Source organism: Herpailurus yagouaroundi, unplaced genomic scaffold (genome assembly GCF_014898765.1).
Source record: "Herpailurus yagouaroundi ecotype Mexico unplaced genomic scaffold, PumYag 160, whole genome shotgun sequence".
Taxonomy (NCBI): Eukaryota; Metazoa; Chordata; class Mammalia; order Carnivora; family Felidae; genus Herpailurus; species Herpailurus yagouaroundi.
This window is the reverse complement of record NW_024412401.1, coordinates 36,884,859-36,903,071: the sequence shown is the minus strand read 5'-3', so window position 1 is coordinate 36,903,071 and position 18,213 is coordinate 36,884,859. Positions and strand designations below refer to the sequence as shown.

The window sequence follows — 18,213 nt, the reverse complement described above, 5'->3', positions numbered from 1 at the left end:
TTTTAACATGTATTTTTGTTAGTAGTAAAGCTTTCATATATTTAATACCTATTTGTATTTCTTCTGTAAATTTTCTTTTTAATGGCCTTTGCTCTCTTTTCCTGTTGTAATATTAGTTTGATTTATAAACATTACTGAGGGTGTTCATCCTTTGTCACTCAGATGTTACAAATATTATTTAGTATTTGTAGTATCTTTTGTTGTGTTAAAATTTTAAGGTCAGCCTAAACTAGCCCCATTGAACAAAATGGGAACATTCCTGGTTTTTTCCTCTGTTCTGGAACAGTTTAAATATGAAAAGAACAAACTTTCTGACATTTCTATGAAACTCTTTAGTAAGGGCTTTGTGGCCTGGTTCCTTTTTAGGGGATAAATCTTGGTTTTCATTTTCAGTTTCTTCTGATTTTATCATTTATCAGTTTGTTTTTTTTTAACCTAATTCCTTCTGATTTTTGGGGGGGCTGTTTTAGTTTTTCATTGTTACAGATACCACTACAGTGACCACCCTTGTAACACAGTTTTTGTGGGCATGATTTATTGCTTCCTTAAGATAAATGGTAATTTGTGAGATTCCTGGGTGTGTATATTTTGAAATTCCTTTCACAGGACTGCTAAATTGCCATCCAAAGAGAGAATACCTATTTATTTTCCTGCTAGCAGGTATGAAAGTGTCCACTTCCCTATGCTCTTACACTGTTAAGATATTTACCATCTCTTAATAGAATTGTAGATAAAACCATTCTTGTTTTCCTTTCTTCTTGTCACAATTTTTCTCGTCCAGTAGCTGAGAATGTTAAATAAAGAAGGAAAATTAAATTTAACGTTGAATTGTTTCCAGAAGGACCCAGCAGGGTCCAAAGCTACCACCAATATCACCACCTTCTGCATTGATCCTCGGTCAAACAGCTAGAGCTGACAATGGTTCTCTTATTCCTAAGAACCTCTCTGAAAGGAAAAAGAAGTCTGCTCAAGAGCGCTGTCGGGCCGAGGAGGAGATAGATGAAATCCGTAAGTCCTACCAGGAGGAACTGGACAAACTTCGGCAGCTCTTGAAAAAGGCTCGGGTGTCCACAGACCAAGCAGCTGCAGAGCAGGTAACGGGAAACTGACGCACTTGGAAATAGGCCTTCAGGTACATGATCGTCCTTGGAAAAAAGGGATTCACTTGGGTAAATCAGGCAGGGAAGCCCGGGAGAGTGGCAGGGCACACCTGGGTCTCTAGTCCATTTGACAGAGACCTTTCTCCTTGTAAGTTCGTAAATTCATATTTGTGCGTCTGTTGAGTGAATTGGTGCCCTCAGTTTGGTCACCTCTGGGAACTTTGACAAAACTGTTTCTTCTGAACCTGTAAGGTTTAGGGCCCAGATTCTGAAAAGTATGATCACGTCACGGTCCTGTCCTCTCGCAACCTTGCTGGGCAGTCACACCTCTATCTGGTCGGAGTAGTTTTTAAACTCCCGTCAGCCAATGACATCTGCGTCCCTACGTTTACAAAGTACATTTACTTTGAAAGTAATCAAGGTCTTTCGAATGGTTGTGTTCCTATGAAGTCTGGGCCGTTAGCTTATTCTTTTTGCCTGATGAAAAATGGGCTTCCCTGGCTGTGACGGCTCTCGCCCGGGATGCGGTCATTCCATTCTCTTGGCAGTTGTCTCTCGTACAGGCTGAGCTGCAGACCCAGTGGGAAGCAAAATGTGAACACCTGTTGGCCTCTGCCAAGGATGAACACCTGCTGCAGTACCAGGAAGTGTGTGCGCAGAGAGATGCCAGCCAGCAGGAGCTGCTCCGCCTTCAGGAAAAGGTAGGTGTTTCTCCTGGGCCAGACAGCTTAGCACAGTTAATGTGAGGTGAACACGTGGAGTCTCGTAAATTCTTTTGAACCTAAAAGATGTTACCAGCTCGAAAAACAAAACCAAACCACACTTGCTCAATTCTCCGGTCTGTCAGTAGTCTTACTGATTTGGGATGACAGGTCTGTGACCTCGAGAGAGAAAAGGCAGCGCTAGTGTTCTGGAAGGTGTTTAATTCCATTTTTGGTCATTTATGACGCAAATCTTTATTGACTGCCAGTTGGACTCCAGATACCGTTAGGGAAAGGGCTTACAAAGAACTCTGCCCTCGAGAATCTCACAGTCAAGAAAGGGAGACAGAGAGACACAGATCAGCACTGAGTGCTGTGAGGCGCAGAAGAGGAAGTGCCTAAGGGAGCAGAGCCAAGAAGGACAAGTGGCCTCGGGAAGGTGAAGAAGGCGGCAGAACACCCTGGGCGGAAGCACACAGATGGGATGGGGCGTGGGTATGGTAGACTCATTGGCATGAAAATGACAGAGCTAGAAGATGCTTTAGGGTCTTGGTATGAAAGTCCCCACGTCTGGAGGTCACTGTCCACCCTTACAGTATCTAGTTGAAAATCTTGGATTTTCAGGTGATGAAGGCAGTCTTGCAGATGAATAGGCTGCTTCTAATGACTGGTGTTTATATGTCTGTGTCCCTGGACTTACATCCCCCCTTTTCTCATCATGCTCTTGACCTGGTTAGAACAGTGCGAGTGGCCTTACTGGGGAAGCAGAGACGAAATTGTGAGTTGAGGCTGAGTGATGAGGAAACAGAATGCCCTGAGTCAGCAGGCCTGGGGTGGGCAGGGCGTATGGACACCAGCAGACCTTCCTGAGGTTAACACTGATGCTTAGGATGGTTCTGGTCCTCCTGGGTGTCCTGACTCAGATCTGGCAGTGCAGGCTCCCGAGGCCATGGCCACGGTCTGGTTGTTTTGCAGTGTCTAGCCCTCCAGGCCCAGGTCACAGCCCTGACAGAGCAAAATGAACAGCACACCAAAGACCTGGAGAACAAGTCCCACATGTCTGGGGTTGCAGCTGCTGCCACTGACCCCTCAGAGAAGGTGAGTATTTCGAAGAAGCAGCCCAGGTCGTATCAGGGGATTGATGAGCGTAGCAGGTATTCAGAAAGAATGTGGCCAATGTGTTGTGTTGATAGCTTTATTTTCTGCCTTTAGTGATAGACCACTTGTTTGACTTAAGTAAAAATTAACCCCTTGGAGCCCCGTCACTTTGGTGGCAAAGCCCAGAGGGCCCTATCCTGAGGTTTTGACAGATTAAGGGAAGTGCCTCTAATGCACAAGAGTGAGGAGCGTGCCCAGCATCTGGTACCACTAATCCTCATAGCCCACGGCAGCTCCAGTGGTGGCCATGGTGGGAAGAAGCCGCAATAAATGCTATTTAAGCAGTTGTGGGCACACGTGCCACAGCTCGCCTGTCCCTGGTAGCCCTTCCATCCAACACGGTTCCTTATTTAACATCGTTCTCCACAGTGACAGCCTTCGGCGTCTCAGTTCGTGACCAGCTGTGTTGTCGGATTGGTTCCAGGAGGCTCATTTCAGCCCTCCAACGCCTCTCTAGAGCTGACATGCGTCCCTTGATCACTCCATTCTGGCAGCATACAAGTTTTGTTTCGCTCTCCTCACGTCTTCACACAGGTCAAGAAGATCATGAACCAGGTGTTCCAGTCCTTGCGGGGAGAGTTCGAGCTGGAGGAATCTTACAATGGCAGGGCCGTTCTGGGGACCATCATGAACACCATCAAGGTGTGGCCGGCTGTTGATTGTTTTCACTGAAGCGGGTATCTTGTTGCTTAAGTACCTTCCAAGGGATCATAAATTTCAAAGGTATTCCAGACTGTTCATCAGTAATTAGGATAATTGGAGTGACTTTTATCTGGATGCATAAGGGCAGCCTCCTGTGAGAGGAAGAGGCAAAGTCATTTGAGCTGCATGAGTAGTTGTGTAAACAGGGACCAGGGACGGAAGTGATAGGAATGCCTGCTGTTTTCCTCTTAGCGGTCATCCCCTCCTCCTTGACTTTTGAACAGATGGTGACTCTTCAGCTGTTAAACCAACACGAGCAAGACAAGGGACAGAGCAGCAGTGAAGAAGAGGAGGAGGAGAAAGAAGAGCGGCCTCGGCAACCTTCAGTCTCAGGCAGTGCTGGACCGCCTCCAGCGCCCCTGAGCGGGGAGATGCAGGGGTCCCCCTCACTGTCACCGGAGCAGGCAGTCCAGGAGGCTGTCCCCCCACCTCCTCGGGTCCTCTCCACTCCCCAGGAAGAGGTGCAGGGAAGGGAAGGGGAGCCCTCAGAAGCAGAGGCGCTCTCAGAGATAGAAGAGGGGTCCCTCTCACCTGAACTGACTTGTGGCCCCTCCCAGAGAGCTCTGGGGCCTCCGACTTCCGTTCCCCCTATGCCTCCGGGCCCTGTACTTGTGGACTCTGAGTGCGAGGAGACACTTGCCAGCGCATTGGAAAATCCCTGTGTTGAGGAGCCAGAAAGCACTGCGAGACTGTCCCTGACTTCACACCTCTTGAAGGGGGACCCACTAGCCTCGGGGTCCGAAAGTCCAGGAGAAGAGCCTCAGCCTCCAGAGCTCAAGAAAGACGAGGATGTCACTAGCTCCGCTGTTCCCTATAGGGAGCCAGGGGGCACAGAGGCGGGTTCTCCAGCTGTTGGAGCAGCAGGCGGACCCAACCACTGTTCTCAGCACACCAGGTATGTCTGCCTCAGCAGAGTTTCCAGAACAAGGCGGCTGCATGTGGAGGTTGCCGCTGGCTTTTCTAGGGCTGATAACGCATCCTCAGAGGTGGACTGTCTGATTCACTTATTCATTCAGTCATGTAATGTGAGAGGCTCTGTGGTTGGCACTGTGATAGGGTGGTAGGCAAGGCAGATTTGGTTCTTGAGTTAAGGAGCTTATAGTCTAGTGGGGAAGACACAAATATTTATGTATTATAAAAGTATGATAAGTGCTTAAAAAAAGAAATTTTCTATTATTATAATAGAGAATAAAGGGGGAATTATTCTACTTTAGATAGAGAGGTTAGGGAAGGATTCTGAGAATGCAATTTTTAAACTGGGACCTAAAGAATGGAAAGGAGCCTTCAATGCCAGGAGTGGGAGGAAGAGACTGCAGAAAGCAGGAACCGCACGTGCAAGGGCCCTGTGCTAGAAAGGGACATGACACAAGGAACTAAAGAAGGCACGGTAAGTAGGAGAGTGGTGTTAACCTGAGATTGGAGAATAAAGTAGGGACCGAGTCATGTGAGATTTTGTATCACTCTTAGAAGTTTGGACTTTAAGTACCATGAAGAGCTACTAAAGGGATTTAAGCAAAAAAGTGACACGGCCTGATATATTCGTTTTAAAAGATCACGCTGGCTGTAGGTTATGAAGGGAGTCAGGAGTGCCAGAGGCTAGCATGGAGGCGGGAGGAGTTCCTGGGTGGTCATCACAGCTGTTGAATTCTTTCCTCGTGTGGGCGCCGTGGGCTGGAACAGGAACAGCAACATTTCTGTGACTTGATTTTCTTGATTTTTCCTTCAGTCTCTCTGGGGATGAAGAAGATGAACTGTTTAAAGGGGCAACTCTGAAAGTTTCAAGGCCCAAAGCACAGCCTGACGAGGAGGATGAAGATGAGGTGGTAAGGAAATCCCAGACACTGCCGAGTCCTCCCGCCACTACCTGGGGGCCCTTCCCCGCTGGCCCTGAGAAGAGGACCGGAGTCTGTGGGTGGCCCACGCCCTGGGCTCTGTGTGCAGCGCCCTGTGGGAGCAGGCTTGGGGCTGGGAGGGGGCAGCTCTGTAAGCAGAGGGGGGATGGGCAGATACCACTTTACTCCTGAAAAAGGATCACGATCTCCGTCCATGTGGGAATGGTTTCTGCTGTCAGTGAAGGAAGTTGCGCTGCTCAGTCCTGCCTTAAAACGCTACAGCCTCAGGTTCCCTCAGGTCTGCTCAGAGACCATGTGCATTATACAATCTGAAGGGACTTGGAAGGTCTTGTCTTGCATCCTTATTCATAGAGAAACTGAGGCTCCAAAAGGTGGTTTACCTAAAGCCACAGAGGGAATTAGTGGCAGAGCTGGGCTCCTCCTGAACTGGGCACCTGTTTCTGAGCCTTTCTGCTTCCCCAGCCTGCTTTCCAAGCTGCTGTCTTGTTTTGTCACCACAGAGCTCTACAGAGCTCCAGGGTGGCGGCCGGAAGCAGCTTGCCCGTGCAGCCTGTCCCCACTCTGCAACGCCAGGCTGTCACTAGGACATTCAGCTGCTCTGATGGGAATGTCACTAGAGGAGGCGTGGATGGAGAACACACACCAGCCTTAGGCTCAGACTGTCCCAAGGACAGAAACGTGCGGTGACTGGGGGCACATTTTCTCCCCTCACATGTCAGCCAGAGTGGGCTTTGCCTTTGGCCAGAACCAAGGGGTGTGGCAGAGCAAGGAGCTGGCTTGCATCGACCAAAACCTTTCCCTCCTGCCTGTGCCCCTGCGGGACACGCACCATTTCCTCCTGTTAGCCTTCAACAATTACATTTCCATTCAGGAATTCTGCATATGAATTCTGCACTTAAAAATAAGAACGAAAAACCAATTGAGTATCCCAAGTGGCTGCCCTAAATATAGTTGGAGTGTTTAATTAGCAGTATATTATTGGTATTACTATGAATACTATGAAGTTAATTCCTATTTCCGGGGTACTCTGAAAACCTCACAGACATTCTCATTGAATCCGCTACTAATCCAGTGAGGTAGGCACTTTTATCCTGTTCTATAGGAAAGAGGACTGAGGCTCAGCAAGTTTAAATAACATGCTCAGGGTTATCACGCTGGTAAATGGAGAGCCGGAATAGAACAGAAGCAGTGAGCCACATTTTTATTCACTACTGTCAGAGCGTAGAGATCACCTAGTTGATGCCCAGAGAGAGGCACAAGGTCTGTTAGTTGGTGGTGGAGATGGGATCAGCCCAGGCACCCCTGACCACATCATGCTGCCTTCTGTTTGGCCGGCCCTGTGAAGACTGACCCTGGGCCAGGGTAGCTCAGAGCAGAAAGTATCTTAGTAGGGGGTGGTCTGTGCGTGCCTTTCTCCAGCATCAATCCCTGCCTCCCCCATGGGACCTGGTCCCCACCAAGCCAGAAGAAAAGGCCAGGAGCTCAAGTCATGAAAAGTAGGGAACTTCCTCCAGAGCCCGTTAATCCCCCTTTTCCTACTACCCGGGTGGAGGAAGCGAGGGAAGGGCCAGTGAGATCACGGATGCAGGGGCCGTGGCCCTGTGCTCCTGGGCTTTCTTCATCTCTTGGCTTCTCCACTTGGTAATGTGGCCAGGCCGCTGAACTCAACTCTCTCTCAAATGGCGGGGTCACATCTAGAACCAGACAGGCCACCATGGGCCACAGCAATGTTTTTTCAGATAGAGCTGTATTCTTTCCAGCCTCCCTTCACCTTCCTGCATCTTCTCTCTCCCCTTAGGGCTGCTCTGCTTCTCTCTTTCTTCCTCCTGCTCCCATCTCTCCCCTATCGACCCTGCTTTTCCCACACGAAATGTGTAAGTCACTGCATGAGAAGAAACCTGTCAAGTCAATACATGTGTTTCACAAATAAATGACCAAATTAGCCAAACAAAGTTGGTCTTCTTGTGTCTGTGTTGGAAGATTGCCTCCCTTCTCTGCCTGCTTGTCTCAGCTTTATCTGGAAGCCCAGGTTTGATGGCCTCGGGGTTAGTCCTTTCAGTAAAACCGTAACCAACACCCTCCTTTCCAACCTGGAGCCGGGAACGGGTGTCAGTTCACTTCCCCTCACACAGGCGGGAAGGCCGTCTGGTGCAGGGACAAGTGAGGACTGACTACTCTTTCCTGTTTTGGCAGAGCTTGAAGGGACGCCCGCCCCCGACACCCCTTTTTGGAGATGATGACGATGATGATGACATTGACTGGCTGGGATGAAGCCCCAGGAAACCGGTGCAAAGGTTTCTCTACCGCCCCTTCCCTAAGCGCGATTTTGCACAGCCAGCCCTGGGTCTAGACGAGCCACAGGGGGAGGTGAAGGTGAGCGTTCTGAGGACAGCGGTGCAGATATCCGAGTTCCCCAGCTTCTGAGCACCCCCCCCCCCGGCTGGTCCGAGAGGAGCGTGAGCCTGTCTTCACAACGTTGGGGTCCTGCCTCAGTGTCCCGTTGGGAGGAAAGGCTGGTGGGTAGCCTCCAGCCAGTCACCTACAAGAGTCCTGTCCTCTTATGAGCTTTTTAGTCTCTTCACTAACTCAGACTGATCTGCCTCCCGATGCTCAACCGTGCACCAGCAACAGAACCTGTCGCCTTGGGTGAGGTCTCCCTGGTGGAACCCAGGGTGGATTACACTGTCTAAACCCCGGTTCGGTTAACAGCCTTGCCTGCAGTCCTGGGACATGTATCTTTTCTCTGCCTTAAGTCTGATACAAGAGGTCAATGAATATTTGAAATTAACAAAACTCAAATAAATGTCTGCAATGGAACTTGACACAAGCTCTTGGGGAGAAATCGAATTTGGTGCTAAGGCAGGCCGTGCTCCTCTCTGGGAATGTCAGGGTAAGAGTTGTAACAGACCTGGGTTGGTTAACATGCACAAAAGCATTATGACATATTCCCTGGGTACCTCGGAACTCAGGCTTTCAAGGAATGTCCCCACTCTGCTGTCCCCTTTCGTCCCAGCCGTTGAAGGCTTGGGGCATCGTGGTTATCTGAGAACCCGTCATTTCGTTCGCTTGATCTGGCACACTCAGTCTTGCACCCTCGGAAGCCGTGGACAGAAGGTGGGAGGGTCCAAACGCTGCATTATCATTCATCATGGCACCTGAGGGACTGATTCTCCTCCCCCCCCCCCCTTTTTAAGTTTATTTATTTTGAGAGGGGGAGGGAAGGCGGGGTGGAGAGAGAGGGAGAAAGAATCCCAAGTAGCCTCTACACTCAGTGCAGAGCCCGGTGTGGGGCTCGATCTCACGACTGACATCATGACCTGAGCCAAACTTAAGAATCAGATGCTTAACCAACTGAGCCACCCAGGCATCCCTGATTCTTCTGAGAGCAGCTTCCTTTCCCTGTGGACTCAGGGCCAGGGCAAATGCCAAGAAGAGTAGTGAGACAATATATGTGGTCATTTTACTACTTCTAAAGACCATGCAACCAGTCTTCAAAAAGAATAATTTTAACAAAAACGTTCCCTGTTTTAAAATGTTTGTAAGATAGGCTCCTGAATTCCCATGGCCTGACACCATCCTTTGTGAAGACAGATCTTTTGTGAGCTTGTCCGCCATAAGTGGGGCTGGGCAACAGAACTACCACTGACTCAGCTCTGTTGTTGAGTGCTTTATACAGACTGTCTCATCTCCATGGCCCTTGCAGAAGACACTGTTACCCCATTTTATAGAGACTGAGGCTTCGAGGTAAATTAATTTGTCCAAGGTCACATAGCTATGAAGCAAGAGGACGAGAATTCAGATCCTGGCCAGCCTATTCTAGAGCCTGGACTCTGGTCCACCATGGTGGCGACCATCACTGCGTTGAGGGAAGAGGGCAGTGGTGCTTCTAAGAAATACAGGCCCCTGGGCCCCATCCCAGATCTCCTGGAACAGAATCTCTGGACTGTTGTGGTAAAATACACAGCACGGACTTTTCAGTCCCCACAGTCTACATACAGTCAGCCTCGTGCCACTGGGCATCATGTGGTCCTAGCCAGTTACTCTCTTAGCCTCCCCCTCATCTGTGCAGATGAGCGGATTCGGGCCAGGCTGCCTGGCCCTGCCTCCTAGCTCTGCCACTCACAGTGCTCAGCTTCCTCTTTTCTAAGACGGACAGATTTCCTACCTTGTTGTGAAGGTTAAATTAGTTAATACTGTAAAGTGCTTAGGACACTGGCACGTACAAAGCTAGGTGTCTGTTAAATTTTTAAAAATTCAGGTTAGTGAAGGTGCTACCTTTTGTGACTTGGCCCTGAAGAATGTCCACATGCTTAGTCTACCTAGCTTCTCTAGAGCATAGATTTTCTAAAAGCCCTCTGTGCTGTTCGGGCCCCACACACCTTTAGAGGCTGTATCAAACCAAAGAGGTTGCCGGTCACCCATGGAAGTGCTCATCTCAGCAGTGCCCAGGGGAGGGAGCCTTAGCCGCTCAGCACGGATAACTGGATACGTTGAGGCTGCATCAGCGAGACCGCACTGGACACTGGAAACCTTCCATCCGTCATGACACAGAACAGCCTTCCAGTTTCCTGCTGAGGCGTGGAGGTTGCGCTGGTCAATACTGAAGGTGGCACATACTTTCTGTTGCTGTTGTCACTGTAAATTAAAGAGGGGGGTTTGATGTATTTTTGCTTCTGGCCTAGGGAGAGAAGGTGCTTTGCAGTCTGTGTGACAAAGCGTTGTTTTTCTCACGGCACAGCCCCCAGTCAGTATTTGGTGTGTGAGCATAAGAATGACTGTCGGCTCGGCTAAGGTTGTGGGGTGTCTGCCTGAGGGCGTGGCGTTTCAGGGCTGGCTTCCCTGAGCACAGAGTTGTCTTCATAGCAGGTGCACAGACTCAGTCTCAGCTCCTGCTGAGTTATAAGGGGGGGGGGGGGGGGGGGGGGGCGGCGTGTGCTTGCTGTCTCAGTGAGGAGAAACACAAGAATGGTCACACGTTGTTTAAATTATATATATTTATTAAAATGTACATTTCTTTTTTAATCCCCAAAGCTTAAGACCGTCTTTCATCTAGCCCGTGAGGTACTTGAACGCAGACATTACAGTATACAGCAGTGATTTTCCCTCCCTGGGTCTCTTATTTCCTTTTTCTGTAACGTGAACTATCTGGTGAGTTCCATCTAAGTCTACAAATGTAATGCTTTGGTTTGATTGCTTATCGCGTCTTCGGTCAGCAACCCCCGTGGCTTACCCAGTATTTCAAGTGAATGAAATCATGTTTCCCCACCAGATGATTATGGCTGAGCAGGAAGTAATAAATAGAGAACGTTAAGTATTGAATATTCAGTGCAGTTCTCCGTTCAGCTAAAAGAAGGATCCGTTCAGCTAAAAGAAGGAGGCATTGGAGCCATGGAAAGTGCCCCAGACACCTCAAGCCCTTAGACTGTCTTCCTCCTGCAGACAGTGCTGTCTGATGGGAGAAGCTCCCTACCCAGAGGATAAGTCCAGCTCCTCTGCCTTTAATCTGCTGTCACTCATTCTCCCCACAAGAAAGAGAAACAGTTCCCAGCAGAAGTTGCTGTCCATCATGAATAACAAGTCATTTCATTAAAAATTTTGTCTTGTATTAATGTGCAAAATTGCCAACCAGGGGTTCAGTGGGGAAAATGAAAAATCTTAGTTTGTTCTCATGATCCACAGCAGGGGACAAACTTTATATGTCCCAAAGGCAGAAAGGTGAGAAAAAGGAGCCAGTGTGGTCTCTATCCCTCAGACAGAAGAGGTCAGGAGGCCAGTGGAAGATGCTCCTCTACATAAGGCACAAATCACGAGAGCAGAAGGTATACAGCTTCCATGACCTTCGTCACCCAGAACCCATCTCCCTGTCTTGAAGATCTTTGGAAATTCTTAATTTTTGAGTCACAGAAATAAGTCCTCATGGGCTCAGCAACCTTGTCCCCAGGTTCTGGTCTCTCCACTCTCCCTCGGGCCACAGAAGCCTTACTAAGGCACAAAATGACCGTGCCCGGGCCCTGTGCATGATGGCTGAGGACAGAGGTAGCTGCGGTGGCCTCCGAACTCCAGGCAGCAAGTGCCGGCTTCAGCCGAAAGTCTCCAAGAGCTGGGAGCGAGGAGAGGAACCGCCATCAGAAGAAACGGGAGACATGGGGCTGGAATTTCAATGTCTGGAAGAGGGGGCCCCAGCTCTCTCTAGCCCTCTGTGCCCGCAGAGCCCTCACCAGCTAAACCATGCTGAGAAGTGGGTAGGCTAGGTAGTATCCTACAGCAGAGCCAAGGATCACGCCGAAGAAAATCCAGGTGTTGTAGGACATGACAGCCAGCATCATGAAGTAGCCTATGACCACCTGAACGACATGGATTAGCGACTGGCCAAAGTGACAGAAAAACCACCTAGATGAAAAGGAGAGCCATGTTAATGTTGGTAATGAGCTGGAAGCTAGGAGCTGGTGTCAGGAAGTAGAAAGAGCAGCTGAGTTACAGGACCAGCTTATTTGTAATTTGTATGCTTCACCCAGAAGAGATTTCTTTTCAAAGAGCTCTATGAGAAACCACTGACGGGACAGGGCCTTGTACAAGGAGCCTTGGATAATCGCTTCTTTACTACATTTAGCTCTGAGCTTCCTGGCATCCTAGGCAAAAGGGAAAATGAGACATGTATTCTGTCATGTCTGATAAAGGATAATACAAACTCATCAATCAGTAAAGCAGATTTTTTTTTCCTTCTGAATCTACTGTGGGAGGCAATACTACAATGGAAAGAACATGGGCTTTGGTGGCAGATCAGCTCCTGGCTCTGTCACTTAACACAAATAACTTAACCTCTCTGAACTGAAATTTCCTCATCAGGGAAACAGGAATAAGAACGCCTCCCTTGCAGGGTGGGTGTGTATAGTAGAGACGCCCGTGTAAGGAGCAGGCAGACTCCTGACGCACGGCTGGAGCTGGAGAGAGGGCAGAACTGGGACCCTACGGGACTGCCTTATCAGACCGGGATGGGGAGGAGGGGGAGGAGGGAGGAGGGGGCTCCCTGACCCAGATAGATCCACCACTGACAGCAATTCTTACTACTTGTGTAGGGACGGCTGCAGATTCCATCCTGGGTTTGGAAACCTTAGTGACCTAAGAAACTGCTGAGATTTGGAGGGGGGCCGGGTGGACACCCGTATTGCTAGGCAGAGGCCTGCACAGAATTCTGAAGGTCTGAGCCTCCCAAGTGGCTGTTCACAGCTCTGGCCTGGGCATCAGGTGTCCTCACTACTTACGGTAAGCACTTCGGCAAGTTTTGTTCCTTGGGCCTCGATGTGCTTTCTCGATGTGTGAAGTGGGGCTAATGCCCTGTGGGCCCAGCCTCTCTCTCAGGGTGACTGTGAGTAGTACTCTGCCGTTCCCCGCACACTGTGCCTGTTACCTGAGGCGGGCTCTGCTGACCGGGGCTGAGTCTGAGGCTGAAGAATCCTGGTCTGTCTCCTCAGTGAGCTGCTGGCTGGAGAGGACGGACACACTCACTACAGCCTGGTGGAGCAGCTTGGCTTTGCCAACCTTGATGCTTTCGTACAACACGGCCAGGAACAGGACCACCAGCACGGAAAGGGCCATGCCTGTCAAACGAAGCCGAGTTGCAGAGACCGGGCCGGGCAAGCCGTGGTCGCCTTCTGGCAGCTTCCCCTGGGGCCTGGGGTAGGTGGCAGGAGACCACCTCCACCCATTCCCTCTGAATCCATCCCATCCACCTCTCTCGCATCTTCTCCCCCTGCCGTGGGCTCAGAACTTCACTGTCTCTTTCCCTCTCCAGCTCTTTCTTGGAAGGGTTGGCCTATCGGGGTATGGCTTTGAGGTCAGGAAGAGAAGCCCTCTGGGAAAGGTAGGGTCCTAGGGTGAAGAAGACACATGCCACCGCCCCCAGCTGCTCCCCCTGCAGGGGTCACAAGTCTCTGTCAAGACTGCTGTTTTTTTTCTTTTTTTGAGAGAAGGCACAAGCAGGGGAGGGGCAGAGAGCGAATCCCAAGCAGGCTCCGCGCCCAGCACAGAGCACAATGTGGGACTCTATCTCACGACCTCAAGATCACCGCCTGAGCCAAAATCACGAGTCAGACACTCAACAGGCTGAGCCATCCAGGCGTCCCCTGTCATGACTTCTTGTTAAGGGAAGAGCATGTACAGTGAGGTTCCGTTTATGAGTATGTACATAGAAAAGTCTGGAAGAAGGGAGATTCAGCAAAGGAGTCATAATCATCTTAGCAAATTAGGATATAAGAGATTTATTTTAGAGAGAATGAGCGGGGGAGGGGCAAAGGGAGTGGGGGAGAGAGAACCCCAAGCAGGCTCCATGATCAGTGCAGAGCCCGACATGGGGCTCGATCTCATGACCCTGGGATCATGACCTGAGCCGAAATCAAGAGTCAGACACTCAACCGACTGAGCCACCCAGGCACCCCAGGATATAAGAGAGTTTTATTTTCTTCTCACCTAACTTCCCAAAGTTTCTACTGTGTTTCCTGCTTGCATCATAGTGGGGGGGGGGGAACCAGTAAGTTATTTTACGGAAAACATTAAGTACTTACTAGGGCTGCTGTGTAAAATTAGCTGCTAATTGCTACTTTGGTTTTACAAGACAAGAGGAGGGATACTAAATGGTCCAGGTATAGTTATTTTATTGGGCTCCCAGGAGGAAATCATCTACAAAAGATGCAGGTTATTTAAAATATAAAATTACATGTAATTACATGCATATGGTACAAATTCAACTGGTGCAAAAGGGTATACAGTGAAAGGTTAGTCTTCCTCCCAGCCCAGTCCCTAAAACCCCAGTCGTCTCCCTGGAGCGTTTTCCTCCATAGCTTTCCAGGGATCCTCGCTGTCAATATAAGCCTTTGTCTGAACGACAGCATCCTGTCTGTGCATATTCTTCTGCATCTGACGTCGCCATCCAAGTACACCTTGTACAGAGGTTCCCCTTAGTTCACACAGATCTGCCTTATTTCTGGGGTTTCATAGTGTCTGTGATAGAGTCTATTTTCCAAAGACGGCCACCTCACCCTATCCCTGCCAACGTGCTCTGCTTACAATGTCAGCATCCTGCCATCAAGTGGTGGGGTCCATGCCCCCCACCCTTTAGGCTGAGAAGACCTTTGTGACTTCCTCACCCAATATAGGTGGAAGTGAGGCTCTGTGACTTCCAAGGCTGGGTCTTAAAAATCCCATGCACTTCCACCTCGTTCTCTTGACACACTCGCTCCTTGCAACCCAGCTGCCCTGCCACAGGAAACCGGGGGGCCATAGGAGACGCCACACGGAGGGCTTCGGCCAACAACCTCCGCTGAGGTCCTCGCTGACAGCCAGCAGTGAGCGGTCGACTGGAACATGAGGAGGTCTTCAGGAGGACTCCAGTCCCAGCCACTGTCTGACTGCACCTGCCTGAGAGGCTTTGAGGGGGACAGCCCGGCAGAGCACAGTCGACTCAGAGCCTTGAGAAGGGGTACTACAGACTGGGATCCCCGGCATGGTAACCTGCTGAAGGCATGATCATGATTTATTTGATCGACGCCTGCAAGGATGGGCATGTGGGCCACTTTCATTCTACTTTTAAAATGCAGTTATTGAAGCTGAACCAGAACTCCATCATGAATTCGGGCCCAGCTCTGCCTTTTCAAGTCAAAGCCCTATCCTTCTCTTGTAAACTGGTGTCTCGTCTAAAGCCCAACCAGTAGCGGCTGCTCTGGGTTTCTGAACTGACGCTGGGCATGCTATGAAGGAGGTGCTAGGAGACAAGACACCTCGATCTACTTCTGGCTCTGAGGTTTACTCGCTGTGTGACCCTGGATGAGTCTCTTTCCCTCTCTGGGCTTCAGTTCCTTCTCTTGTAGTAGAGGCAAAAGCTGTATCCTTGGCCTCTCTCTGGGCCTTTGTGACAGTGAGATAACGGTGCCTTTTGGGATCTGAAAAGCAGTTCTTGCAAATGGAATTATAAATGCAAAGTTCCTGCTCAATTGTAATGTAAGAGGAGTTAGGCCCTTACATTTGAGCCCACTTAAACGTCCACAGAGCGTAAAGAGAACCCAGGCTGTCCACTGCCTAGAGCTACCAGGCTTTCCAAGCTACAAGCCTGGGCTTCTCAATTCTTACCTGCAGGACTGTGGACATTCCAAAAATCAAACAGAAGCACCACCTCATTGGAGAAAATGAAATGCATCTGAAAGAGAAGGGAATCTGCATTACAGGGGGCTTAGGGCAGTGGAAGTCATGGCCCCTAATGCTCTCCAGCAGCCTCCCCTAAAGGCCCAGAGGAGCGAGGTCACTGGTCTTAAGTGCAGGAAGGGACATTAGCTGTCCCCAGGACCAACTTGAGGCCAGGCCGGGCAGGGACGCACCCAAGGCCCCACAGCAGGTGCACAGCAGAGCTATCATGGAGCTGGTCCTGCTCCGGGTGGAAGTGAGGTGTGGGGACTACCACACAGGTCGGTGTTGTCAGCTCACGCTGAGATGTCCCCTCTGTGCCCTCCAAACCCAGTGGGGAAGCACCGGACTGTGGAATGGCTGCCTCTCTTACCCTGGGCCCTAGCCATTCTGTTCCAGCCATGTGTATCCTGGAGGGGCCAATGCTGCCATCTCCACTCTGTGCTCCACATCCGTCTGCTCATTTTACATTAAACATTTGGTGACCCCATTCTGTGCCCAGCATTCTGGACAAAGGTTAACATCTCTGCCCTCGATGAGCTCTCCACCTCGCAGAAAAAAGGAAGGCAGAAGCACAGACCACGCAGCCGCCATCTGAGTGCCCTTCTCAAAGAGTGCCTTGCCCATCCTGTGTCGGCGGGGGCATCAAGGGTTCTTTATACATAATCTCAGTTCACAACAGCCCTGTGTGTGACAGGGACAATTAGGCCCATCTCATGGAAAGGAAACTTGGGGAAACTAGCCTCAGAGGAGTTAAGTAATCTGCTGAAGGTGCCAAGGCTAGGAAGTTGGCAGAGCGGAGATTCTAAGCCAGGTCTAGTTGGATGCCAAGCCAGGATTCCAGGATGCTATGCTCCCCTCGATCACCAAGAAAGGAGGACAAGAAGGGAGCCAGGTGGCGATTCTCAATACCCACACCAGGCTTAATGACTGTGTTTGGCAACATTAAAGCCGGAGGGATCAATATTAGTCCACCGTCTCAGGGAAAGGAAGGTCCTCTCTCATCACCGGGTAAGTAGGACCTCAGTCCACAGCAGCGACTCTGCAAATACCATCAGGGCTCTGCCAGCTAAGGGGACCCTAGCTGAGTGGGATCAGATGACAGAAGCTTTGCCTTCTAAGGCAAGTATTAGAATCTCCAAATGTCAGAGCTAGAGTGTCCTTAGAGAGTTTCTTTTATTGTGATATAATTAACATGTAACTCTATATTAGTTTCAGGTGTACAACATGATTCACTATTTGTATATATTGTGAAATGATCAGCTAGTAAGACTAGCTTAACATCCATTACTGCTCAGTTACAAATTTTCTTTTTGTGATGAGAATTTTTAAGATCTACTCTCTCAGCAACTCTTAAATATACAATACAGTAGTATTAACTATAGTCACCATGCTGGGCATCACTTTTTTTTTCTCTCAAAGGGTTTTTTTTAGTCCCCTGGCTCTCAACTCTGTTTTGTTCTGTGTGTGTGTGTGTGTGTGTGTGTATGTGTGTGTGTGTGTGTGTGTGTGTTTTGCCAGGGATCACTGGCAAATAAAATCTTCCTTGTAACTCCACCATATAAAACCCGGGGTTCTGAGTGAGGAGGGGAGAGGGGTCCGAGCTCTGCAGAAACTCAGTGTGAAAAACACTGATCTGGTCCCACTTGGCCCCTCTCTACCTCCATCTCATTCCCAGATGGGGAAAATGAGTCCCAGCAGGGGAAGGGATTTGCCCAAGACCACATAAGAGGAAAAGGGAAACCTAGGAATCATATAAAAATCATGTTGAAGAATTCTGAGATAAAATAGCTTTTTATCCCCCTAATGGGAAAGGGGTACCTGCTTAATGTAAAAAGCTGAAACAGTACCAAAAAGAAAGTATAAATCATTTTCAATCCTACCAGCCAGACATCCCTTAAGATTTCAAAAAGCATATACGTTGACTTGACAAAATGTTCACAAAAGATGGACATATGAAAGCAAACAAGTACCAATCGTCCTGTGAGACTCCATTTACACTGGAGTTACGCTCATTCAGCTTCAACAGAAGCCTTGGGCACCATCTCTGCGTTGGGAGCAGAGGGGGTATTGCACCATATGCCCCCTCTCTGGGTTCACTTAATAAAGCGGTTGGCATGACTGGAATGTCCCCAACGGCTAGTTAATCAGAGAAGTTCCCTAACTGGCTTCCTTCTATCATCCTTGGGCCTGGGCCAGCGCTCTCAGGAGCCTCAAACAACTTTTGCTGTGGACTTGAACACCCACAAAGCAATAAATGTAATTCAGCTGACAAACAATGATTTTCGTTTTGCTAGGGATGCAGATGCTGGAGATACGGAGACAAACGAGACAAGTCCTTGGCCCTCACAGAACCAACCATCCATCAGGGGAGAGGGAAGGGAAGAGATCATTACAACAGGTGTATGTAGTTCAGTGCAAGGGAGGCACAGAGGATGCTTCCTGGGGGTGCTGGGGATTAAGCCCCCTGGGGAGGTACCTAACCCAGCCAGGAAGACAGATGGCTTGGACATCTGAAGCAGGGGG

General features: G+C 49.6%; 2 protein-coding genes across 7 annotated transcripts in view; one reads left to right on the top strand and one right to left on the bottom strand.

The window, feature by feature from the left end:
- Positions 1 to 8,333, top strand: part of FKBP15 (FKBP prolyl isomerase family member 15) — a 55,406-nt gene extending 47,073 nt beyond the window's left edge. For 2 of the 3 annotated variants that reach the window (XM_040481996.1, XM_040481994.1), the window contains exons 22-28: positions 939 to 1,094; positions 1,649 to 1,801; positions 2,777 to 2,899; positions 3,494 to 3,601; positions 3,886 to 4,556; positions 5,388 to 5,484; positions 7,708 to 8,333. In XM_040481996.1, coding sequence (XP_040337930.1) covers positions 939 to 1,094; positions 1,649 to 1,801; positions 2,777 to 2,899; positions 3,494 to 3,601; positions 3,886 to 4,556; positions 5,388 to 5,484; positions 7,708 to 7,785 — 1,386 coding nt within the window. In that variant the 3' untranslated portion in view covers positions 7,786 to 8,333. The remainder of the gene's footprint in view (positions 1 to 938; positions 1,095 to 1,648; positions 1,802 to 2,776; positions 2,900 to 3,493; positions 3,602 to 3,885; positions 4,557 to 5,387; positions 5,485 to 7,707) is intronic. The other variant, XM_040481995.1, reaches the window with a different exon arrangement.
- Positions 5,169 to 18,213, bottom strand: part of SLC31A2 (solute carrier family 31 member 2) — a 14,672-nt gene continuing 1,627 nt past the window's right edge. For 2 of the 4 annotated variants that reach the window (XM_040481997.1, XM_040481998.1), the window contains 3 exons: positions 15,637 to 15,703; positions 12,923 to 13,112; positions 9,169 to 10,149 (listed from right to left, as the gene is read on the bottom strand). In XM_040481997.1, the coding sequence (XP_040337931.1) occupies positions 9,975 to 10,149; positions 12,923 to 13,112; positions 15,637 to 15,703 (432 nt within the window). In that variant the 3' untranslated portion in view covers positions 9,169 to 9,974. Of the gene's footprint in view, positions 5,393 to 9,168; positions 10,150 to 10,490; positions 11,905 to 12,922; positions 13,113 to 15,636; positions 15,704 to 18,213 lie in introns of those variants that run through there. The other 2 variants (XR_005792641.1, XM_040481999.1) reach the window with 2 other exon arrangements.